The sequence below is a fragment of the Lipotes vexillifer genome, unplaced genomic scaffold, assembly GCF_000442215.2.
Source record: "Lipotes vexillifer unplaced genomic scaffold, Lipotes_vexillifer_v1.1 scaffold837, whole genome shotgun sequence".
NCBI lineage: Eukaryota > Metazoa > Chordata > Mammalia > Artiodactyla > Lipotidae > Lipotes > Lipotes vexillifer.
This window is the reverse complement of record NW_006775771.1, coordinates 986,795-1,004,541: the sequence shown is the minus strand read 5'-3', so window position 1 is coordinate 1,004,541 and position 17,747 is coordinate 986,795. Positions and strand designations below refer to the sequence as shown.

General features: G+C 42.6%; 1 protein-coding gene across 1 annotated transcript in view; it reads right to left on the bottom strand.

The window, feature by feature from the left end:
* The window catches only part of PPM1H (protein phosphatase, Mg2+/Mn2+ dependent 1H), a 261,969-nt gene that overhangs the window by 114,643 nt on the left and 129,579 nt on the right, over nucleotides 1-17,747 (bottom strand). Inside the window, exon 4 of the mRNA XM_007450186.1 lies at nucleotides 16,159-16,271. Coding sequence (XP_007450248.1) covers nucleotides 16,159-16,271 — 113 coding nt within the window. The remainder of the gene's footprint in view (nucleotides 1-16,158; nucleotides 16,272-17,747) is intronic.

The window sequence follows — 17,747 nt, the reverse complement described above, 5'->3', positions numbered from 1 at the left end:
AAAAAAAAAAAAAAAAAAAAAAAAAGAAGAAGAAAGAAACTAGAGCCAGGGAAATGGCTCAGTTATTTGAAGAGTCAAACTAGAAACCAGGTTCGCTGGGCCCTGCCGGCACCTCCCTGCTTCACCCCTACCCGTCTCTTACTCTGTACATTTCTCTCCCACCCTCATCTACTAAAAGGCACATTCCTGGCTCAAAGGCCTTTGCTATTTTGTCTGCCAGCACGCATTCCCCCAATATCTGCTCAGCTCGTGCCTTACCTCCTTCAGACCTTTACTCAAAAGCCTCTTCCTCAGTGATGTTTTCATTGGTTTCCCATCTGAAACTACAACCCCGCCTGTAACTACTGAGCCCTTCTCTTGTCCTATTTTTTCTCTCTAGCAATCATCACCATCTAGCGTACTCAACATTTCACTATTCACCTTGCTTACTACCTGTTTTGCCGACGAGTCTGTAAGCCCCATGAGGACAGGGGGTTTTGTTTATGCCTATGACAGTGCAGGCACCATGAAGAGGTGGGGACTCAACACAGATCTGGTGAATGAAGGAATGCCCACCTGCTGTACTCAGTCCCTGTGCCTTACACATGGTATCTCTGACCTGCATGGGGTCCTGAAGAGTGGGAACCAGCCCCTTCCACAGCAGGAAAGCTGAGATGTTGTCTGAAAGGGTGAGGTCTGGCTCTTGTAAACCCCAGTATCCCAGGCTCATCCCACCTCGCCATGCGGTATCGCCACAATACCAGCTCTCTTCCAGGGGATGACACCTCCCTTCCTCCCTTCTCGCCACTAAACAGCCAAACCACCTTTGGTCCTGGGGAGTCTGCGGACTTACTCACACAAGCGAGGGCAAAGTTGAAGGTTAAATGCCCATCTTGTCCAGTGAATTCCCCAGAGCCAACTAACTACCAGATAACCATACACTGCACCCCACGAGGGACTGCTCAGTGAATAGAAACACCCTGTCATGACACATGAAAGACGTACATATACCATTTCCTACTGATAACAGTTCAATGAGGCTCACAGTTAACAAAAACGAGTAGTGTCCCACTACAAACATCCATACTACAAATGACCCCATCGCCAACCAAGTTTTCAAGCACTATTCACAACCACGACAGTGACCCTATGGAATAATAAAGCAAGTGGGTCTACCTGCATAACTCTGTAGCAATGGATTTTGACCTGTGAAGTACCCTCATGTCAATGTCATTCTTGAAGTCAAAGAACATAATCCCATGTGTGCTGGAGTTTCCCCCTTTAACCCAAGGCAGCCTCCACTCATTAAAGCTGAGGGCTTATCCTAACACCTGCACTTACCCTTCACACCGCATTACTTTGGGTCTCTGACTGTATAATACACACACAATGAATTGTACAAGTTTAACATAAATAAACTTAAGATGGACTGAGATGTATTTATAAATGATCCATCTATAGTCATTATTTCGACTCTATTAAGGATAACATCAGGAAGAGGAGATGTGCCCAAATAAAACACTGAAGAACTGCAGTTTGACAGCAGAAAAGAGGCTACACTCTTAAACTGAACTGGTATGTCACTTAAAAACCTCAACAACATAACTAAGAATTTAAAAATAACCTCAAAGGAACAGAAGGTGTTAAGACAGCACTACAGTCATGTCCTACCTGCTTAATACAACCTTCTTTCTTTAGCATGAAATGAGTACTGCTTTCTATGAGGAACTTTCTAAAGACAAATATTTGGTATGCTGTTTACTTGTAGGCTTTTTTATGACTCAAATGTGTTTTTCTGCAAGATGAAAGCGGATCATAGTGAGACAGCTATTTCTTCACTGCCTGACAATTTAAGCTGAACTTACTGCAGCTCTTTTAAAACTGACAATGACAGAATTAAAGTAACAAAAGAGACCATTGGTTTGGGGGCTTTAAAGATGACATCCACGTTTCATCAGGTCCATGGGAAAAAAATGTAACAACGATGAATAAAGACACCATCACCTATTAAACCTAATGTGAGTTCCCTTCTCAATGCCCCAGTGGTGGCTGAATCTTCCAAAATGTTGATCCAAAAAAATTCCCTTGGGCCTGAAGACGTAATTTATAGACTACTACATTTCCCAGGAGTCTTGTTTCTCAGGATGGCCATGAACCTGAATTCTACCCAGTGGGAAGCATGCAGATGTGATGTGTGCCTCTTCTATGCCGGGGCCATTAAAACCTTTCCTGAGGGGTCCCTCCATGCTCTTGCTGGGGAGATGCCCCCAGTGACCTTGGAGGCCAAGTGTAAAGATGACAGACCTCCTTCATCCTAGGTGCCTGCATGCCTGAAAGAGACAAAGCCACTGCTTTTCTAGGCCAGTGAATTTGAGGGCCTATTGTTTCCGCACTCAGCCTACCAGATAGCCCATCATACAGCAGGAAATATTTGTACCTCTCCTTATACAAAGCATGAGATTAAACTCTTATAAAAAGAAGGAAAAATGAAAACAGTCACAGTACTTTTTAGATACTCCTGAAGTCACAGAAACCTAGTGCTTAATGGGGACCATGAAAAATCAAATTATTTAGTCCAACATCCTTGCCAGGTAGTTATACAGTGATGCACAAATATTTTTCTAAGAGAGAACCTACCGTTTTCTGTGTCAGCTCACTGCCTCTCTGGACAGGGCTCGCTGAGCTCGTATTGAGTACGATAACGATAACAGCAGTTCACTGTTACAATGAGCGGCTACTGCGGCCCCGGCCCTGCGCTAAGAGCCTTCCACTCACCTGCTCATCTAATCCTCACCTGGGAAGTGGATACCCTCACCATCTTCATTTACAGATGACAAAACTGAGGCAAAGAAAACATGAGATTGGCCAAAGGTCAGGTACAACTAGAAGTAGAGCCAAGATTCAACCCAGGAGCCTGCTCTTAACCACCACCCTGTTCGCCTGTGGCTGTCACCTCTGTCCCAGACTCATGGAGAGCAAGCCTTACCACTCTCCCCCGTATCTGACAAATACCTAAGGATCTCTTTCACAGCAACACAAGTTATCTTTTCACGTGGCTGAAAAAACTCTGTTTGAGTTTTGTTTGATTTTTCTTTTTTTCCAATTTTACTGAAGTATAGCTGATTTACAATGTGCGTTCATTTGTTTGAGTTTTTCTCATTCCTCCAAACACGGTTCCAAACCCCTTCACCACTCAGGTTTCTCTTTGGAGGGCTACTGCTCATTCATGCCCCGGCTGAACTGTGTCACCTAGAGAGGAACTTCATGTGTAAAATGAGACTAATAATAGTACTTTGGGTTGGTGTGAGGATGAGTTAGGTTATTCAGGTAAAGCCCTAGAAACTAGAAACTGTGCTTAGGACAAAGTAAGCCAACCAAAACCTTAGTTGTTATTTGCCTTATACTGCAAATGCTGCAGCCTATGATGACATTAGGTTCTACCGTCTACATCACACTACTGACCAGACTGAATCTACTGTCCACTAAAATACCTTTTTAAGTGTGTTTTTTTTGTTTTGTTTTTTTTTTTTTACAATTGATAAACTAAAACCATTGATAAGCTTCAATCCTTGATTCTGCTATTCTGCTAGATAACCCCGCCCCACCCTCAACAGATGTTACACTTTACCTCGACTGTGGTTAAACTTCCACCGGTTAGGTTTAGCTCACCTTCCCAGGCACTAAAGGTATTTTTGAATCTTGCTAGTTCATCTTACCTGGTTTCACATCATCAGCAAATTATGTGGTTAGGTGTTGAAATTTTTGGTGTAGGCTAGAACGGCCCACAGATAAAGCCTTGGGGTTCTCCACTAGAAAGTTCCTTCCTGTCACTGAGCCACTGTTTCCTATCTTAGCAGCCAGGGATAGATAAGGTCACTATCTTGACCACAATCATCTCATGCCAATGTTTGTTAAGTGCAAAGACTCCATTTCCACCAAGTCCATGAGACTCCCTAGCCCAGCCCCTCAGTGGGCTAGGAGCAAAGGGAGGTTGTTAAGAGCATACTTGGTTGGGATAGGGAACCACAGCCAGAACTACACTCTCCCAGGGGCCCAACAAGGGACCAAAAGTCCACACAGGAGCACATCTGATCCATTTCAGATAAGGGAGCAATAGCCTGGTGTACAGTGGGATGGGGGCTTCAGAACCTCCCAGCAGTCAGCGGGCGTCTGAGATGAAGAGCTAGATCATGCAAGAAATCCTTACCCCAGCTCCCACTTTTCGAAGAAATGGACCTACGTTGTATAAAATCAGGATGGCAAGAAGGAATGTGCAGACAGCTGACAGTGGTGCAGGCGGGGCCCCTCCACCCGTGTGGGATAGCACTGGGGCGGAAACATCGCCATAGAAGCTCCCCTGCGTGTGGTATGTGGCTGCAGTGGAGGCTGATAGATGCTTGACAGGGTTCAAAGTTTGATGCTTTAGGCTCAGGCCAGGAACAGCTATGATTTTTATACCCTGAGTACAGACTGGCTCCTTCCTGGCTCCTCAGACTTTAAAGCAGTGGTTCTTCCACACAGCAAAATCACCTGGAGGGCTGCTCTAACACAGAGCGCTGGGTCCCATCCCTGGGTTTCTGATCTAGTAGGTCAGGGGTAGAGCCCTAGGATTTGCTTTTCTAACAAAAAGTTACTTTTTTAACAGTTGCTACTGCTGCTGGTTTGGGGACCACCCCTTGAGAACCACTGATTTAGGCCAAGGGGTGTCAGAAAGAAGAGAAAAGGAGGAAATCCAGAGAGAGAAGGGCCTCTTTAGTGCCCTCTGCGTTGACAGCGAGTGGCTTGATAGGAAAAGTAAAGACTGTTGTTTTGAGCCATCACGTGGTCTCCACATCTTTGCGTGTATTTGTGATCATCTGAGAGCAATATTTTCTTTCTGCTAGTCCCTTCTGCAGGTTATGGGTATAGCTAAGGGATTATGTAAATATATACTAAAAAAGATGGGCGGGGTGGGGGTACATGAAGAAAAAGGGCCAAACAACACCTCAACTTTCATAGTACAGAATGGTGGTAAATTATGGTTTCTTTCTGCTCCATTTTTCAGACATTTGGCAAAGAAAGTGAGAGTTGTGGTGAACTTAATGTAGTCGATGGAGGAAGATCAAATCTATTCTGAACTCAGAGGAAGGCTACTATCAAAGAAACAGCTCCCTGGCAGGTGTGGATAGATGAACCACTTGTTAGCAATAAGCAGTTTCAGAAAGGTTCTGCGCTGGCCATTGATATCCACGCTCATAAAATGGAAAGAACAGTTTTTTGCATTTCCTTGGGTCGGAAGCAGTTACACAGTTTCATTATCCTACCACTAGTGAAGGGTCGACGTGTGAGATGTGTAATTGGTTTTCAATCTAGAAATGTAAGTCTTGTTTAATACCTAGCTCCTATCCGCAAGAAAATTCAGACTTGGCCAGAGGAATTCACCTGCGAATGCACATGGAAAGCTTTTACTTGCATGAGGGTAATTCTGGAAAACTGAAAACGAGGAAAAGAGACATAAAAGAAAACCATCCTGGCTGGTACTACTGGCTTTGTTTTAAGGATGATCTGTGGACCGCTTTTTATTCAGAGTTGCTTCACAGACACACTGAACCTTTGCAGCCTTTTCCTAGGAGAATCCTCAAAAAGATGGCCCTGTATTCCTTGGATTCCTGTCACTGATCTTGAAAAAGTCTACATACCCTTGGCTGACAGAGAAATGGTAAGCAAGACAAAATGGGGGTCCGAATTCATGGCAGTTATCATTTATAAGACAGGCAGAAGATCCAGAAAATGCTGTTATTCTGATCACCATCAAAATGAAAATGCAAAATCTAACATGTTCTCAGAGAACCCTGGGACCTTTGGTAAGGGAATGGCAGCCCTCAGTTTGAGGAAGGGGCATTGCCTATATCATCAATGAATAAATTGGACCACCCAAAGCTTACATGCTTCACGACTGCAGTGCATTTAAAATAGCTTCTAAATGCAACCATCCCCTCAACTACACCCCATAAACCATTTTATGTGAAATTAAAGATGCCATTGATCATAAGGTATGTCATTACTTTACATGAAGACAGTAAAGAAAAAAAGTTAGAAACTGTTCATTTTAGAGACATTAAAATGCGAGAAACAAAAACACTGCGTGAGTCTTAGCATGGATGGGACACCCCCGGGTACAGGGCATTGACTGAGAACTTGGTGCTCTGACTTTCATTCGTGAGAGGGATGGCAGCCCTGTTCCTTAGTAGCTGTGGGACCTTGGGAAAATCCCTTCACCTCAATGTGCTTCAGTACATTTACCTGGTATTAACAATGCCTACTTCTCACTAAATTGCTGAGAGAACCAAATATGATTGTCTTTTAGAGTATTTAACATGTACCTAGCACTTATTATCTGTCTTACTGCTGCTGCTACCTCAATCTGGCAAGAGTGGAATCATGAACTTACCAAACCTTAAATGGTCTTCTTTACTCTAAATGAGTTCACCTAGTCTCAGCTGCCAAACCTTTAGACACTGTTTGAAATAAGTGGTAATGGCTTTGCCTCCTCAGTGCCTTAGCGCTCCAGAAATGAAATGGAATTATCTTCCAAAATGCAGTCAAAGCATCTTCTTAAACTGAAGAATCACTCAGGGCCCGAAGGAGTGGATGACTCAAATACAACGGGTGACGGTTTACACATTGTTTTGCATGACATCTGCATGCCACCAGTTCATTTTTGCTTGAAGTGAAAAAACCGCCCACCATCTGCTTCTTGCCTAGTCCCTTATGATCCCCTAGGTGTTGAGTTGGCTGCTTTTGACTGGGAAAAATAAAGCAACTGGCTGCATCAAGTAGTTCTCTCACGACCGTCTGTGGCTGGTTACCTTGGTTGCGGAGAGGAGTGCAAGGCTGTCCCAGGCTGTATCACCTGGCATCACTATGGACCATCCCACACCGAGGGTGGTCCTTGACTCAGAAACCAGTAAGGCGCATAGAGCATCAGGAAGCTTCTCCTGAATACAACCCCCAAGCACACATGCCCCTGATGGTAAATCAGATGATTCACAGCTCACAAAGCAGCTTAAAAAACAGTTCCGAGATTGGTTCAAGATGGTGGAACAGAAGGACGTGCTCTCACTCCCTCTTGAGAGAGCACCAGAATCACAACTAACTGCTGAATGATCATTGACAGGAAGACACTGGAACTCACCAAAAAAGATACCCCACATACAAAGACAAAGGAGAAGCCACAATGAGACAGTGGGAGGGGTGCAATCACAATACAATCAAATCGTATAACGGCTGGGTGGGTGACTCACAAACTGGAGAACACTTATACCACAGAAGTCCACCCACTGCAGTGAAGGTTCTGAGCACCACGTCAGGCTTCCCAACCTGGGTGTCCTGCAACAGGAGGAGGAATTCCTAGAGAATCAGACTTTGAAGGCCAGCGGGATTTCATTGCAGGACTTGGACAGGACTGAGGGAAACAGAGACTCCACTCTCGGAGGGCACACAAAAAGTAGTGTGCACATCAGGACCCAGGGGAAGGAGCAATGACCCCATAGGAGACTGAAGCAGACCCATCTGCTGGTGTTGGAGGGTCTCCTGCAGAGGTGGGGGGTGGCTGTGTCTCACCGTAAGGACAAGGACACTGGCAGCAGAAGTTCTGGGAAGTACTCCTTGGTGTGAGCCCTCCCAGAGTCCACCATTAGCCCCACCAAAGAGCCTGGGTAGGCTCCAGTGTTGGGTCACCTCACGCCAAACAACCAACAAAGAGGGAACTCAGCCCCAGCCATCAGCAGACAAGGGGATTAAAGTTTTACTGAGCTCTGCCCACCAGAGCAACACCCAGCTCTAGCCACCACCAGTCTCTCCCATCAGGAAATTTGCACAAGCCTCTTAGAAAGCCTCATCCACCAGAGGGCAGAGAGCAGAAGCAAGAACTACAATCCTGCAGCCTGTGGAACAGAAACCACATTCACAGAAAGATAGACAAGATGGAAAGGCAAAGGGCTATGTACCAGATGAAGGAACAACATAAAACCCCAGAAAAACAACTAAATGAAGTGGAGACAGGCAACCTTCCAGAAAAAGAATTCAGAATAATGATAGCGAAGATGATCCAGGACCTCAGAAAAAGAATGGAGGCAAAGATCGAGAAGATGCAAGAAATGTTTAACAAAGACCTAGAAGAATTAAAGAGCAAACAAAGAGAGATGAATAATACAATAACTGAAATGAAAAACACACTAGAAGGAATCAATAGCAGAATAACTGAGGCAGAAGAACGAATAAGTAACCTGGAAGACAGAATGGTGGAATTCACTGCCACGGAACAAAATAAAGAAAAAAGAATGAAAAGAAACGAAGACAGTCTAAGACACCTCTGGGACAACATTAAACGCAACAACACTTGCATTATAGGGGTCCCAGAAGGAGAAGAGAGACAGAAAGGACCTGAGAAAATATTTGAAGAGATTATAGTCGAAAACTTCCCTAACCTGGGAAAGGAAATAGCCACCCAAGTCCAGGAAGTGCAGAGACTCCCAGGCAGGATAAACCCAAAGAGAAACACGCCAAAACACACAGTAATCAAACTGACAAAAATTAAAGACCAAGAAAAATTGCTGAAAGCAGCAAGGGAAAAATGATAAATAACACACAAGTGAACTCCCAGAAGGTTAACAGCTGATTTCTCACCAGAAACTCTACAAGCCAGAAGGGAGTGGCATGACATATTTAAAGTGATGAAAGGGAAGAACCTACAACCAAGATTACTCTACCTGGCAAGGATCTCATTCAGATTCAATGGAGAAATCAGAAGTTTACAGACAAGCAAAAGCTAAGAGAATTCAGCACCACCAAACCAGCTCTACAATAAATGCTAAAGGAACTTCTTTAAGTGGGAAACACAAGAGAAGAAAAGGATCTACAAAAACAAACCCATAACAATTAAGAAAATGGTAATACGAAAATACATGTTGATAATTACCTTAAACATGAATGGATTAAATGCTCCAACCAAAAGACACTGGCTCACTGAATACATACAAAAACAACACCCATATATATGCTGTCTACAAGAGACCCACATCAGACCTAGGGACACATACAGACTGAAAGTGAGGGGATGGAAAAAGATATTCCATGCAAATGGAAATCAAAAGAAAGCTGGAGTAGCAATACTCATATCAGATAAAATAGACTTTAAAATAAAGAATGTTACAAGAGACGAGGAAGGACACTACATAACGATCAAGGGATCAATCCAAGAAGAAAATATAACAATTTTAAATATATATGCACCCAACATAGGAGCACCTCAATACATAAGGCAACTGCTAACAGGTATAAAAGAGGAAATCGACAGTAACACAATAATAGTGGGGGACTTTAACACCTCACATTCACCAATGGACAGATCATCAAAACAGAAAATTAATACGGAAACACAAGCTTCAAATGACAAAACAGACCAGAAAGATTTAATTGATATTTATAGGACTTTCCATCCAAAAACAGCAGATTACACTTTCTTCTCAAGTGTGCACGGAACATTCTCCAGGATAGATCACATCTTGGGTCACAAATCAAGCCTCAGTAAATTTCAGAAAATTGAAATCATATCAAGCATCTTTTCTGGCCACAATGCAATGAGATCAGAAATCAATTACAGGGAAAATAATGCAAAAAAACCAAACACATGGAGGCTAAACAATATGTTACTAAATAACCAAGAGATCACTGAAGAAATCAAAAAGGAAATCAAAAAATACCTAGAAACAAATGACAAAGAAAACACGATGATCCAAAACCTAGGGGATGCAGCAAAAGCAGTTCTAAGCGGGAAGTCAACAGCAATACAAGCCTACCTCAAGAAACAAGAAAAGTCTCAAATAAACAATCTAACCTTACACCTAAAGGAACTAGAGAAAGAAGAACAAACAAAACCCAAAGTTAGCAGAAGGAAAGAAATCATAAAGATCAGAGCAGAAATAAATGAAATAGAAACAAAGAAAACAAGAGCAAAGATCAATAAAACTAAAAGCTGGTTCTTTGAGAAGATAAACAAAATTGATAAACCATTAGACAGACTCATCAACAGAAAGAGGGAGAGGACTCAAATCAATAAAATTAGAAATGAAAAAGGAGAAGTTACAACAGACACCGCAGAAATACAAAGCATCCTAAGAGACTACTACAAGCAACTCTATGCCAATAAAATGGACAACCTGGAAGAAATGGACAAAGTCTTAGAAAGGTATAACCTTCCAAGAGTGAACCAGGAAGAAATAGAAAATATGAACAGATCAATCACAAGTAATGAAACTGAAACTGTAATTAAAAATCTTCCAACAAACAAAAGGCCAGGACCAGACAGCTTCACAGGTGAATTCTATAAAGCATTTAGAGAGGAGCTAACACACATTCTTCTCAAACTCTTCCAAAAAACTGCAGAGGAAGGAACACTACCAAACTCATTCTATGAGGCCACCATCACCCTGATAGCAAAACCAGATAAAGATACTACAAAAAAAGAAAATTACAGACCAATATCACTGATGAACATAGATGCAAAAATCCTCAACAAAATACTAGCAAACAGAATCCAACAACACATTAAAAGGATCATACACCATGATCAAGTGGGACTTATCCCAGGGATGCAAGGATTCTTCAGTATACACAAATCAATCAATGTGATACACTGTATTAACAAACTGAAGAATAAATACCATACGATCATCTGAATAGATGCAGAAAAAGCTTTTGACAAAATTTAACACCAATTTACGATAAAAACTCTCCAGAAAGTGGGCACAGAGGGAACCTACCTCAACATAATAAAAGCTATATATGACAAACCCACAGCAAATATCATTCTCAGTGGTGAAAAACTGAAAGCATTTCCTCTAAGATCAGGAAGAAGACAAAGATGTCCATTCTCGCCACTCTCATTCAGCATAGTTTTGGAAGTCCTAGCCACAGCAGTCAGAGAAGAAAAAGGAATACAAATTGGAAAAGAAGAAGTAAAACTGTGACTGTTTGCAGATGACATGACACTATACACAGAGAATCCTAAAGATGCCACCAGAAAACTACTAGAGCTAATCAATGAATTTGGTAAAGTAGCAGGATATAAAATTAATGCACAGAGATCTCTTGCATTCCTATACAGTGATGATGAAAAATCTGAAAGAGAAATTAAGGAAACAACCCCATTTACCACTGCAACAAAAAGAATAAAATACCTAGGAATAAACCTACCTAGGGAGACAAAAGACCTGTATGTAGAAAACTGTAAGACACTGATGAAAGAAATTAAAGATGATACAAACAGATGGAGAGATATACCATGCTCTTGGATTGGAAGAATCAATATTGTGAAAATGACTCTACTACCCAAAGCAATCTACAGATTCAATGCAATCCCTATCAAATTACCAGTGGCCTTTTTTACAGAACTAGAAGAAAAAATCTTAAAATTTGTATGGAGACACAAAAGACCCCGAATAGCCAAAGCAGTCTTGAGGGAAAAAAACAGAGGTGGAGGAATCAGACTCCCTGACTTCACACTATACTACAAAGCGACAGTAATCAAGACAATATGGTACTGGCACAAAAACAGAAATATAGATCAATGGAATAGGATAGAAAGCCCAGAGATAAACCCACGTGCCTATGGTCAACTAATCTATGACAAAGGAGGCGAGGATATACAATGGAGAAAAGACAGTCTCTTCAATAAGTGGTGCTGGGAAAACTGGACAGCTACATGCAAAAGAATGCAATTAGAACACTCCCTAACACCATACATAAAAATAAGCTCAAAATGGATTAGAGACCTAAATGTAAGACTGGACACTATAAAACTCTTAGAGGAAAACATAGGAAGAACACTCTTTGACATAAATCACAGCAAGATCTTTTTTGGTCCACCTCCTAGAGTAATGGAAATAAAACCAAAAATAAACAAATGGGACCTAATGAAACTTCAAAGCTTTTGCAAAGCAAAGGAAACTACAAACAAGACGAAAAGACAACCCTCAGATGGGAGAAAATATTTGCAAACGAATCAATGGACAAAGGATTAATTTCCAAAATACATAAACAGCTCATGCAGCTCAACATTAAGAAAACAAACAACCCGATCCAAAAATGGGCAGAAGACCTAAATAGACATTTCTACAAAGAAGACATACAGATGGCCAAGAAGCACGTGAAAAGCTGCTCAACATCACTAATTATTAGAGAAATGCAGATCAAAACTACAGTGAGGTATCACCTCACACCAGTTAGAATGGGCATCATCAGAAAATCTACAAACAATGCTGGAGAGGGTGTGGAGAAAAGGGAACCCTCTTGCACTGTTGGTGGGAATGTAAATTGATACAGCCACTACGGAGAACAGTATGGAGGTTCCTTAAAAAACTAAAAATAGAATTACCATATGACCCAGCAATCCCACTACTAGGCATATACCCAGAGAAAACCATAATTCAAAAAGATACATGCACACCAGTGTTCACTGCAGCACTATTTATAATAGCCAGGTCACGCAAGCAACCTAAATGCCCACTGACAGATGAATGGATAAAGAAGATGTGGTACATATATACAAAGGAATATTACTCTGCCATAGAAAGGAATGAAATTGGGTCATTTGTAGAGATGTGGGTGCATCTAGAGACTGTCATACAGAGTGAAGTAAGTTAAAAAGAGAAAAACAACTATTGTATATTAATGCATATATGTGGAACCTAGAAAAATGGTACAGATGAACTGGTTTGCAGGGCAGAAATAGAGACACAGATGCAGAGAACAAACGTATGGACACCAAGTGGGGGGAAGTGGCAGTGGGTGGGGGGGATGAATTGGGGGATTGGGATTGACATATATACGCTGATATGTATAAAATGGATAATAATAAGAGCCTGCTGTATAAAAAAATAAAAATTTGAAAACAAACGAACAAAAAAACAGTTCCTGACCACAAGTAGTTTCCAAATCAAACCAGTGCAAAGGTTCTTTTTTCCTAAGTGTAAATAATTATGGGGTAGTGATCTATGACAAAGATTTGCTTCACTCTCAAAATTGTCAAGATTTAAAGCAAACAGATGGGCAGCCAATATCTGACAGTACAGAAGAAAAATTAGCAAGTAATCAGGACTCTGTTGTCACAATTCTCTGTTGGCCTGACCATTTGTTTAAACTGAGCCCTTGGATTCACGACTACTTGTCCATAAGTCATAATGGATCTACATTTACGTAGGTCTGATAAAAAATCACTTAGCTGCTGTTTCTTGGGAAGAACTGAATATATTTGTAAACACAAACACCTATGTTATTAGTATATAAACTAGGCAATGATCCTACATAAGGTGATATCAAATATGTATTCTTTATACAAGAGCTGAAAATACACTAACTAATAAGTGCTCTACAAGTTATTTTTTGGACAGTGCATACAATACAAACTCATACTCCTCTTACGTTTCTCCATGACATATGACCCATAAGTGAACAGCAAACCCAACCCGTCAGCCGTAAAACCCCAAATTCATATCTGGATACTGGGGCCAGAATACTACAAATGTAATTAAGCTGATTAGGTTTTAGAGATGCTGTTTTCTCATAAAATAATTTGTGCAGTTGGTGGGGAGGGGGGGTGTGCTTTACAGCTTTAATAAGGACAAAAGCACCTGTTAAGCTTTTCAACTTAGGAATAACATGTAAAACATCATACTTATGTGGACACTTAGAAACATAAGAACTTCAGTTACTTGACAATTTCAAAAACTGATTCTAAGAAAGATAAAATAACCAAAAGATCAACCTTTAGAGCACTACTTTACTTTCCAAAAGTGTCACACCTCATAGTGACAATCTTTAGAATACCAGAATGTTTAGAAATTAATATTTAGTCCAATATCACCATTTTTATAGATGAGGAAATCAAGATCTGGTCTAGACACTGGCACTTAAAAGGGGGTGGGGTGGGACACAAGGTCCTGGACAGGGCACTGAGCTTCTGGGAAGTAGGGCTGAAGCCCTGGCTGGCTGGGGAGGCAGCTCTGTCAGGGAGCTCAGAGCTTTGAAGGAAACTGGGCTCAAAAACGCGGGCAGGGCGTTGGGGAGGAGCTCCTTCTCTGAAAGGCATAATCCAACATAAAGATACTCTGGGCATGGAAGTTGGGTTACCTTCCGAGCCTGGGGTCCTCTGGTGAAAGACGCTTCCCTGGCATGAGGGGCGGAAACAAAGCACGCGGTCACCACCTTCATCACTGGAAAGGCCAGGGAAGCAAACTCTTTTCGAAAGACACGGAACCAGACATCAGGACTAAAGGTGATAATGAGTGCAAAAGCTGTATCAGCGATTCGGTTTTACACAGAACAGAAAGGAATCATCCCCTGACTTGCCCATCTGTCTCCAGCAAACTCAAGATCCAGAAGTGAACAAGGGCTCAGAGGCCGGCTCCTCAGTGTGTACCTTACAAGGCCCTAGGAGATGACGATTCCTATTTTCAAGATGCTCCAACCCTGGGGAGGGCAAGAGGGGCAGCAGATGTGCTGGTGATTTTCCGCTTGCCCCCCCCCACCCTGGAGATGCAACCTTGGCCTGTGTCTGTGCCCTGGCTGACCAACCTCTCTGACCCTCATTCCAGCCAGGCTCATCCAATGGGAGGCCCTGGTAGGAGAAAGCGGGATAGGAAGGAGTAGAAGTCGGCGTATTTCCTCCCATTCTCGCCTGTGGCCCCTGCCTAGGGGCCCTCATCAGTGGCCCCCTCTCCTGGGCTTGGCTGTAGCATTTCCTCCCTGGTCCCTGCAGGCCTAGGGGGCTTCAATGCCCTCCTGGTCTCAATGCTCCTAGCCAGTCCCCTTTCACTCCTTCATTCAGTTGATCCATGTGAGTTGGAGTCTGTCTCCTGCCAGGACCACTAGGGAATAGAAGCCATGAAATAAGAACGGCATCTTATACTCACTTCCACTTACTTGGAAAAATTTTATATTGAAACTGAGAGAGCAGAACAGAAATCCACATAAACCTTAAAAATAAACAGACCTTCCAAAATCTTCAAACTCCAAATACTGCTGCGTTGGCAGGTCACAGTCCTTTGGTCTCCAGAATCTTTAGTGGCAAGACAGGGAGAGGACGCTTAACTAGCTTGACTGGAAACTCCCTCAGGCTCTCCTGCTCTCTGGAATTCACTGATTGCCTGAGGGAGTCAGGGAAGGGGAGGGTCCGACCTCACGGGAGGGCTAGACCCAGCAGAGATGTTGAGAAGAGGCATGTGACCCAGAGGAAGAAGCTGGAGGAATGACAGCATCTTTAGACCACAGCCCGTGAAGGGAAATCAATCATCCTCTTAGGACACCATGATTAGAGTCCAGTACTTTGACTGCTTTCATAATAAAGAGTCAGCCTTTGGCAAAAAGTCCTGCTAGAAGGCCAACATATTTTGTTACTCAAGGGGTGGAGAAATGTATAATCCATATTACAACACTTTTCACAAAGCCTGTAATTTAATATAGACTAAATAACAGATGTGGCCATACCTAAAGTGAGCACATATCAGTCATTTAAAAGAAGATTAAAACACAAGTCTATCTGATTTCTGGTAATACTGGATAGAGTAAGGGTTAACCACCATCTCTTGCCCCAAATTCCTCTCAGTTGAACCCAGAAGAGAGGAAAATGCAGGCTGTAGGGGCACATGCATAAAATGAGACACTCCTGGGCTTCTGGGAGGGGACACAGGGCAAAGTTACCGAGTAGAAAACGAACTAGCTGGGGAGTCCTCGCTGGGCCCCTCCAAACACCCATTTGATTCAAATCCCTTTCCTCCCTCCTCATCTCTCTCCCTCCTCGTCTCTCTCTCTATTATGTCCCTGCTAATAAGCTTTCATCGAAAATCAGGTTTTGAAGTCAAAAAACATTTGGACACTACTGGTTTAGGTTAAACACAAGTATATATATATACGTGAACTGCTACTACAGACAAGTAATGAGAAGACCACCCATATCTTTTAATACCTTCCTGATGAGTCTTCTTAAATGCACTCCTATCCAGATATAGAAGGCTTATCTTTCTCAATAACTAATCCCAAGCAGGATTATTTCATTTCTAAGCATTTCACTTTTTAAAAAAGATTAAAAAATTAAAGGAAGGCATTGAACCTTAGGAAGAACCAGAGGGCTAATCTGCTTACCTGCTGTCCCCAGCATTTGCCACGTACAGCTTCCCCAAAAGGCAAATCACAATGAGGGCTGTGCAACCACCAGATATATTGTATGAACTCCTCTCTCGTTCGATTTGTAGGTCCTGGAAAAGAAGACAAAGTTAGTAGAGGTACAAAGACTGTCTTAGCCTTGCTCCCTCGACACAGCCCTAAGATCTGAGGACGACTTGAAGAAGGGACAAGAAAATCTTTAGTACTGGCTTTCTATCACCTGACAAGCATTTCTGGAGAGGACACTGGCATAAAACTGTCGCCTGCCAGACCATCTGCGGACCAGAGACAGGAAACAGATATAATAAGGCAAACAGATATAATAAGGCAAACAGATATAATAAGGCAAACAGATATAATCAGACAAAAATGAGAAGAATTAAACCAATTGTATTTAATAAATATCATGGCTTACGGAAAATTCAGTCTTTGTATGGACAGCCTGAGCTGCTGTGGAAAACAGATAAGAGAGGCTAATAATGTTGAGTGCTTGGACCTGATCAATGTTTTTAACCCCAAAGTCTCCAATAAATAAATTCCTTTACAGCTAGACGAGACAGGTGACTTGAAGGACTGTGTCCTCAATTCAACTTGGGTAGGAGTCCACCCCCGTCTTACTGATCAAAGATAGAAGCTTCTGAACTCTGAACTGACTTCCTCTTCCCAAGGCCACTAATTCACAAGAGGGACACACACGCATGGTATCAGCCAACCGTCAGTGAGCGCTTCCTCTATATCAGGCAGTGCGAAAAGCACTTTACATATAGAATCGCATCTCATTCTCGCAACTGTAACATTCACCTCACTGTTCAGATGCAGACAAGCGGGGAACTTGCCCATATTTACCCCGCTGGAGCCTGGATTCCAACCGGGTTCTGCTCCTCTAAAAGCCTAGTATTTACTACCTGCCACCTAATGAGCTCTCCCCAAGGAAATTAAAAATAGAACCACATTCCTATGGACAGAGATGCATCATCCTCCAGACAGATGTCTTTGTGAAATGCTGTGTCAGTGACAGAAGCCAGGGTTCCTTGACCTCAGAAAAATGAGAGTTGTTAGGAAAATAAACCGAATGCTGGCCAAAATAATGCCAAATGTTCTCATCGCCATCTATTGTTGGGGCCAAGGAAGAAAGGACGAGGGTGGGGTACAGAAGAGGAGGAAATGGTGCTCTGGCTGATTCTGAGGCTGCTGTCAGCTGACCATGGGCCAGGGCCCGTTTGTGATGCTTAGAAACCCACAGAATTAGAACTCAGCTGCTTCAGCCAGCCTCCTGATGGAAAGCGGAGATAATTCAGTAATCCAGCATTTATCGGCAGCTGCTGTGCTCCAGAGGCCAGAGGCGATAACACAAAGTCAGATAAATCACCAAGGAGAAACTGGAAACAGGAGAAGAGCCTGAGCTTTGAACACAGATTAAGAACACAGTATTGGTCAAAATGCAAGGAGAGAAAAAGTACAAAGACAAGACCTGGGAGAAACTAACATACTGGGAATGAACTGAGTAAAGGTTAAGGGCCAGGCGGGGCGGGGGGGGGGGGGCGCGGGGGCCGGAGGACGCATCAGGA